The sequence below is a fragment of the Lates calcarifer genome, linkage group LG6, assembly GCF_001640805.2.
Source record: "Lates calcarifer isolate ASB-BC8 linkage group LG6, TLL_Latcal_v3, whole genome shotgun sequence".
Lineage (NCBI taxonomy): Eukaryota > Metazoa > Chordata > Actinopteri > Centropomidae > Lates > Lates calcarifer.
This window is the reverse complement of record NC_066838.1, coordinates 4,401,656-4,410,501: the sequence shown is the minus strand read 5'-3', so window position 1 is coordinate 4,410,501 and position 8,846 is coordinate 4,401,656. Positions and strand designations below refer to the sequence as shown.

The 8,846-nt window shown below is 41.5% G+C and overlaps 1 protein-coding gene across 1 annotated transcript in view; it reads left to right on the top strand.

Moving 5' to 3' along the window:
* Positions 1 to 223: 223 nt before the first annotated feature.
* lhfpl4a (LHFPL tetraspan subfamily member 4a) overlaps positions 224 to 8,846 on the top strand; it is a 30,276-nt gene continuing 21,653 nt past the window's right edge. Inside the window, exon 1 of the mRNA XM_018675329.1 lies at positions 224 to 1,585. Coding sequence (XP_018530845.1) covers positions 1,177 to 1,585 — 409 coding nt within the window. The 5' untranslated portion in view covers positions 224 to 1,176. The remainder of the gene's footprint in view (positions 1,586 to 8,846) is intronic.

Genomic DNA, 8,846 nt, shown 5'->3' with positions numbered 1-8,846 from the left:
AGTCCTCATCATGAAAACGCTCATCGTTCATCCACACGTGAAGGAATAACTGTTGATCTAATTTCAAATTCAACGTGAACAGAGGCGGAGACGCGCTTTGATGCAAGTTTCCCCTCCGCTGTCGCTGCTGCTGCTGCTGCTGTGCTCGCGTACGTGAACGCGCTCCATCGCTGTCATCAGTACAACATCAGCATCTTCCGGGGAGCGCGCAGAGAAACGGGAGGAGGAGGACGGAGAGAGAGAGAGAGAGGGGGGGGAGAGAGGGAGAGAGAGAGAGAGAGAGAAAGAGAGGAGACATTCTGGATAAAGGCTACGAGAAAAACCATGATGATAATGGAGTCGAGGCGGAGGGGAATGTCGGATTTACGAGAAAGGACTGTTGAAATTTGACAGGGGGCTCGTGTTGAAACCTTTTCTCTATTTTTTTTCCTTTTTTAATTTCATTGTGTTTGATTTCCACATGCTGCGTGGACACTGAAGGCGAGCAGAGGAAGGGGAGCACCCCACGGATGCCTCGGAAGGTAAAAACGGGGTCCACCGCTGGCGCTACAGGCAACAAAACGCATCTCAACTCACGGATGATAATAAAGGACATCCTGAAGATAGCTCTGTACTGATGGATGAAGGATGAACAACAGCTTTAACCCCCTCCAACCGACGACTGTGAAATAAAGAAAATCCTATTTTGATGGATTGTTTTTAATCATTCATGGTGTAGCCCCGCGGAAACGAGCCTTAGACAGCAATGTTGAATCACTGGTCTTGGTAAATTATTCATTAGTGGTATAGGTAGGCTATGATTTTGTATTGCTTCAATGTAGCATTCCCCGCCATTCATTTTTACAATGTTTAGCCTTGCGAGATCACATACATATTTGCATCTTACATTTTCATCGTGTGCTTATGTAGGCCCATTTAATAGCCTTTAACAGCCACATAAGAAACAGCCAAAGCGGGGAGAATATTGGCGCAGGAAAGCTTTGACATAGAGAAGGGGAAAAAAAACAAAATCTGGATAGTGAGGGGTGTCGAGCTGTCCGGGATTTTTTTTTTTTTTTTTTTTTTTTTTTTAAGATTTACATTTACATTTCTTATAAGAGTCTAAAGGGGAGGAGGACGGGGGTGGAAAGAAAGCTATAAGGAAAGAGAGAGAGAGGAAAAGAAAAACCATCAAACATGTTGCCTTCTCAAGAAGCCTCCAAGATCTACCATGACAATTATATGCGCAACTCCCGGGCCATCGGGGTGCTGTGGGCCATCTTCACCATCTGCTTCGCCATCGTCAACGTGGTGGTGTTCATCCAGCCCTACTGGATCGGCGACAGCGTCAACACGCCGCAGGCCGGCTACTTCGGCCTCTTCCACTACTGCGTGGGCACCGGGCCGTCGCCCAGCCGGGAGCTCACCTGCGTGGGCAGCTTCTCCGACTTCAGCTCTATCCCGTCCGGAGCCTTCAAGGCGGCCTCGGTGTTCGTGCTGCTGTCCATGGTGCTGATCCTCAGCTGCATCGCCTGCATGGCGCTCTTCTTCTTCTGCAACACCTCCACCGTTTACAAAACCTGCGCCTGGATGCAGCTGCTGTGTGGTAGGCACTCTTGAAATGACATGTCATGTATAGCACCGAATATGTGTGTATATATGGGTGTATGTATATATGTATGTTTTTCTTTCCAACCTTATTGTTGTAAAGAACAAGGCCCTGGAATTAGGTAAAACCCACCCAAAACTCAACTGACCCCTCGGGTTTGTTTGCACGAATAGCCCGAATGGCCAGCTTGCAGTACCTAGGCAGGTTGGACAGAATCATATAGATCTTTAACAGAAAATCACATGTTAATGAATGCATTCTGTTTTTGATCAGTCATACAGTTTATCCACCTTTACATTTAACTGCATTGCCAGCCACAAGCATTTCGTCTTCGCCACCTAAATCCCCCCAAAATATGGTGGTCTCTGTTGTGCACATAGAATGCACTGTGGGAAAAGACAATAAACTGTTTTGATATTACACTTTGAAACGCCTGAAAAATGATAAAAGATGACACACTGTCCATGTAAAACTGTGCTTTTGAAAATTCCCACGTGCATTGTCGTGACACCATCATACATCATTACGGACTTCTGAGGTCAGTATACTGAGATACCACTGGCTCGCGCGCCTATAGAAATATCATAGGTATATCATGTGGCTTCTGGCCTGGGTAGAAATGAGGTGGAAAGTGTGCGTGTGCAGCAGTTTCATTGTCTGTTAGTCCACTGAAATCAATATGCTGTAGTGTAAAGGGTGTATAGGCCACGTCTTGTTACAGCTAATTAGGAGTGTTGTACAGATTTAGCCATTTTTGCAACAACAGCTCGGAGACAGTAGCAATACATTTTAGCCATTATCCACGCACTGAGAGCAGAAACGAACCATGTTGCCATTTACATTCTGATGATACACCACTGCATTTGTAAAGGAAGCAGCGGCTTTATGCTGATGAAATGCAAATGTCATTCATTCATCCATTTCAGCTCATCGTATACGTGCGGTGTGATCTACGGTGCAACGGACATAATATGAGCTTCTGCATGCGACTCAAGCTCCTATATCAGGCCTATTGCTATTTTGAGGGATGATTCCAGGTCGATTGGATTACTGTTTTTCAGGAAGGTGGTGTTTTGTCTCCTGCTCGTGTGGGTTGATTACAGTTTGTAGAAATGATTGGGAATAAATTGTGGCCTCCCAACACACGCAGGGCATACTGAGTCGTGCTACCCTCACGGACAACCGAATGGCTTCAGTACTGACGAAAACGGGGTCTGTACCATTTACACACAGACACTTAAATGGGTCTGTGTAGATTTGTGCAGGTACCAAAGATAAGACCCTTTTGGAGATGATGGTGTATTAAAACCGTGGAGACACTTCCGTGGCATCAAGTATGATATTATAGGGATGGTTTGCAATTAATAGCATCAGAAATTAAATAAATCTAAATTCAGGCTTCATTTGACTACTAAATGTCCATTTCAAATGTTATGTTCTCCTGCAGTGGGGTGAAACTAGCATTAATTTATATTATCAACTACCAGAGTAATCATCTGGGAAAACCCAAAGATATTCAGTTTACTATCACAGAGGACAAAGACAACCAGCACACATTCACTTTTGAAAAGTTGGAATCAGCTCTGTAGCTGCAGATTATTGTCTGTCATCAATTCATTGATCAGTAGTTTTAATAGTTTTATTCTACTTTCAGAATAAAGAGAGTGATTCACATATATTTAAAAATTCAACACTGCTGTAAGAGGAAAAGGGTAAAATATTGTTTAATCTATGGTGATTACATGTCACAAAGCCAAGCGAGTAAAATGAACATGTCAGCAAGATTTAACCTTTGAGTAGCGAGAGCACCATGGAGTGTATCTCAGAAGGTGCAAAAAATCATGATCTCTCACATGCGCACATTTCTAGCGAGCCTCCTGTGTATATCCGACTCCTTTATAAGCTGATCAATGTGATAAATAGGCCAGGCAGAATAGCGTGGGAGTCAGTTTTCTGTACAGAAACAGTCAGCATACTGAATGAGAGGGAGGGAGAGAGGAAGAGAGATACAGAAAGGGGGGGGAGAGAGAGAGAGAGAGAGAGAGAGAGAGAGAGAGATCAGCACTTTTTTTTCCTTCAGTATTGTTCTTTTCCTCATCCTCATCTGCCCACTCTGTCCTCTGTTCTGCCGAGTGTGTTGAAAGGGTTTGGTGCTCCACAATCAGCAGGAATCAGACAGAATAGCAGAGGTACAGATTTTACACTCTTTATCTAAATTTTCATGACTTAAGAGGAATTGAACCAGGCCTACAAACCATTAATCAAGTAAAATACTGGAAAAATGGTGGTGGAAAGACTATTCAGATCCTAAAAGTATTAATACTGCAGTGTAAAGAGTCTCAGTTACAAGTAAAAGTCCTGCATTTAAAACCTATTAGAGAGGTCTGTAACATTTACAAATGGTCCCTTTGATGGTTCAGTCTAGATTTGTGCTGGTGCTGAAAATAAAACCCTTTTGGAGCTGACACTGTATTAGCAATATGGAATTAGCTTTCAAAGTTAGCACTTTGAAAGCAACCAGGATGGCACAGAAGGGGATGATGTACTGTATAATTCAAGTTAAATTCAGGCTTCATGTAATCACTAGATTGGACCTTCAAGACCTTCAAATGTTATGCTTTCCTATAGAGATGAAACTAACATACTAAGAAATTAACAAACAAACTAATTGTTGGTCCATCACCAGCTCCCAGAGCCCAAGGTAAAGTTTTAAACTGACTTGCCCACAGTCCAAAACCCAAATATGTTTAGTTTCCTTCCATAGAGGACAAAGGAAACCAAAGAATATGAACCTCCATCCTATTATAAGTACAGAAGCATTATCAACAAATGGTATTTAAAAAGTTCTCATTCTCCAGAATGTGACTCCTGTGACTTAAATATTATTAACAAACTGTTAATACTGATGCATCATTGCACATGTGGCACATGTGCTGCTCGATTCTATACACAGTTAGATAGTTTAGTCAAGAGGTTCTCCAAGCTAGGGGTCAGGTCCTTCTAAAGGGTCACAAGATAAATCTGTGGTGTACTTAGCTACTCTGCAACTCTGGTGAAAAAAGGAGTATAAACTTAGAACAACTCACTGTTTCAAACCCCACTGATGAGTATGAGGATAAAAATATACACTGTGATAATAAGGATGAACCATGCGTGATGATGAATATTGCATTGATCCATAAAATCACTGTGAATGTGATGACTCTGTTGAATCACATCAAGCCCCTTTTAGCTATCAATACCCCAATGTTTCCACCATCCATCACGGTCAAAGGTTGGAGGTTGGCGTCTGCACGGCAGGGAAGCGAATGCTTGCATGGCAGATATTTTATTCATAATTCATTTTAGCTATGGATCATATAGTCTTTATTTAAATTTGATTTTATTTTAAATCAGATTATCACACTTCGATTTCCTTCACTTTCTAGATGTTTAGTTGCCTTTTGATGACATATAATTTAGTCTTACTGTCAAGGTGAGTCACAAAAAACATCTTGCATTGTTAGCCTCACAACTATGTAAGTTTATCTCATTCTCAATATGTCTTAAATAAGCTGGTTTTGTGTCGGCTCAGAGATGTAGATTTTAACAATACCAATGTTACTTCTTCATGAGTAAAGAACTAGCATATCTTCTTGAGTTAGATATTTTTGATCTGCCACACAAGTTCAGTGCTGACTATAATAAAAATCTATCAATACTTTTTATTTCTAAACTTAGTATACAAGTCCCTCCAATTTGTGAGTACATGTCAGAGTTTGTGAAACTTAAGAAGGTTTCACTGTCCTTCCAGTGGATGCATATGATGTGTGGTCGAGGTAAGTTGTCTAATAGGCTTGGCACACAGCCTAATGGTGTTCACCACCTTGGAGATGATCGTTTAATCATCCACTCTGCCCTGCTGGGTATAGCAGCGGGTCTCCTGGCACTGCACAGTGACAGAGTGTACCACAGCACATACAGTAAGGGCCAATTTGAACTGGCGGTGGCCTAGATTTAGGCCAAATGGACCAAAAGTGTCAATTAGGGAGCAGTTTGGTTCCTGATCACTGTGGTCAACTAGTGTGTGCTACAGGAACAGGAAAGTAAAACAGAAATGTGCACCCAATGAAAATTCTGTCATTATCTACTCACCCTCATTTCAGCTCAAACCACAGTAAAGTCTGAACATCCACACAGGACAGTAATTTTGTGTGAAAAGTGTAGCTTCATGTCACACTCTGGGTGAGTGGTTCTTCTAGTTAGGGTGTGCAATGATCACACCGAAAACTAATTACTGCTGTGATCTAATGCCATTTATTGGTTTAGTAAAGGTTTAATAAAAGATGAGAGGAAAATGGTACCTAGGCCAAAACAGTGGGATGCAGGCCTCTTGGCAGAGCAGAGCAGCACAGTGTGTCTTGGCATCTATAAGCTGAAAATGGGCCAAAGCTGGCCTCTTTGTATACTGAACTGACCAAATGTGAATAACGTTAATGCACTTGAAAAGGACTGTAAGATGCCACTCATAATTCCTGGCAATAAACAGTGATTGTATTTACCAACAGGCCAAAATGTAGCAGTATTGACCTGGATAAAGGTTTACCACTGATTGTAGAACTACTGGCAAAGCTGTGGGACAATAGGGAAGCAAACCCAAGCCAACAAATACGGTAGTCTGTAAAAGGAACCACCAGCAAAAATACCTCAGGATTTTACATGCATGCTGCACTGCTCCTGCATTGTTGTTTGAAATCCAAGAGGAATTGATTACAACAATCCTGCAGTGCTAAAGCAGGGGCCTGTATCATGAAGCAAGATTAGAGTGGATGGTTATCTGGTTGTCTTTGGGCTTGACTCAGATATTCCAGTATTCCTGGTTAACTTTTAATTGTCACCTTGGTAGATTAGGAGGGTTAAAGGATAGGTTCACCTTTTTCAAGTCTGTCCTAAAACAATAGCTGTACTATGTATGTTGATATTGGTCACTGTCATCATTCCTCCTCTGCATATTGGCTGTGAGGAGATTCCCTCCTAACACAATTACTTTAATATTTGGATATTATTCCTACATCACCTCTAAGATGTAGTGGTATAATTGTTTACTGTATATTTCACTTTTCTAAAAATTACATTTTGCTGTTGCAGTTTCCTGGTAGCTATCACTGTTTCATGTCATATAATGTTAAGTTCTCCACTTGATAACATTTATTTTGATTCTATCTATCTCCAGCATTAGGCCTTGTGAAGCCAGATAACTCAAAGAGAGCAAGACAAAACTGAACTTGAACATGAACCATTGAGCAGCATCAGTTTACCATAAGTGGGTTTACAAGCTGATTAATGATTGTTAAATAATGATTTAGGAAACTTAGAGACAATAAAGAGGTCAGCAGGGTAAGGTACAAAACAAAAACAGCTAAAAGTGGGTTAGGTTAGGGCCATTAGCGAATCAACAGCTGCCTGCTAATAGGCGACTTTCCTCCTTTTGTCCCCCAGTTATGTCACACTTCAATGGGAAAGTGAATAATGGGGTCATTTTACACTAAGCAGCATTTTCCCTCATAAAAAGAATGAGAGGAGGGGCTAGATTTCCCAAAAGCACCACAGGTCTGTGAGGAGCTTCAGCTGTTTGCACCTTTGCTTGGATTTAGATTCATTCAGTAGGAAATGCTCCTGGGAAAACTGGTGGAGATTTAGTTTTAATTCACCTTTTGTGAACATAGATGATTTTAGTGAGAGGACCTCTGAGGAAATCCAGGCAGGGTTTGAGTTTTCACCTTCCTACAAGAGGCTGAAAGGGTCGTTTTGTTTCTTTACGTTGCTTCCTTTTCCTCCTTACCCATCTTCCACTACTGTGTTTCTTCTCCCCCCTCCTCTCCTATCTCTCTCCAGTTCTTATCATTCTCTTCACCTCCAGCAGAATGATACACAGAAGCTCAGTAGCCATTAGCATTTCAGCTTGATGACTCCCTCTCTCCCTCCTTTTCCTTCCATCAGCTCATGCCTCCATCCCTCCTTCACGTCTGACCCTGTCTGTTGCAATATTAAACAGAACTAAGCAGGACATGGGCCGTGGCACAGGGGATGAGCTGTCCTGGGAGAGATGGCCTGTCAGTGACTGTTTGGGCTTGATGTGGGTGCGTGTGTTTAAATGAGTGTAAAAGTGAGAAGAGGAAAAAAAAATGGAAATTGTGTCTAAGTTGGAAGAATAGAGAATGTGAATGAAAAACAAGTCAAGAGATAGAATGAGATGGAGTGCAGGTATCCCTGAGGCTTGCTAGTGTGTGAGTCAACCATAGCGATGTCGTCCAGCAGCTAGTACTAACACTAAGTCTCAGTGTGTGAAGAGTAGTAGACAAGAGGTGAAATCATGTGTTGACTGACAGCCATCAGCTCCAAACCCTGACTTTGGCCTTTTGTGATTGGTTAGAAGGATGAGACTCACTCCAGAACTTTAGAGAGGACTATCTCTGCACTGCTGACAGGCTGTCCCATGAACCCCCTGACAAAATCCTTTGACAGCATCTCTCTCATCTATGGAATGGCAATGGCAATGGACATATACATATTACATATATTACATATTGCATTTTTCTCTTTGCTAAACCTGCACTAAAAGAATGTGACACCCCTTTAGACACACCCCTGCTTCTGGGGTACATTGGCTCTTTAGATGCTAAATGCTCCACTACATGCTAGGCAGGTAGTGTAAGCAAACTTTTGGGCCAGAAAATCTAAACAATGAACTAAAGGGAGCTGAAAGAGTCTGTAGAGCTTAGGTGAACTGTTGGTAGTAATTCTGTGTGGGTTTGTCAGTACAAGCAACACTTTTCATGTTGTACATGGCAATTGCAGAACTATTAATACTATAAAAAATATGGATCAGTGCAGGTTTAAGGCAGCGTTGACCAGTGGCTAAGAGTATTTTAGACAGTTTGGTTAGCTGTTACTTACATACCCAAATGGACTGTTGGATAAAGAAGTCATGAATGTAATTTTGTTCTGTTTTATAATTCCTTGTAAACCATGTACCTTCTCTATTTTTCAATTAATGGTATTTTAGAAAATCTAGAACATTTTAAAATCATACAACACTGCATGATACCAGAATTGTTCAGTATTCTACCATACTGGGCTTTTCCTCCACTTTCACAGGTCAGTTTGGTTAAAATCTTCACGATCCTTAGAAGTTATCATGGAGTGGGTAATGAACACATCAGGACCTGACTGCTAATTAATGAATCACTACTAAACAGTTTCTGAAGTATGAATCATG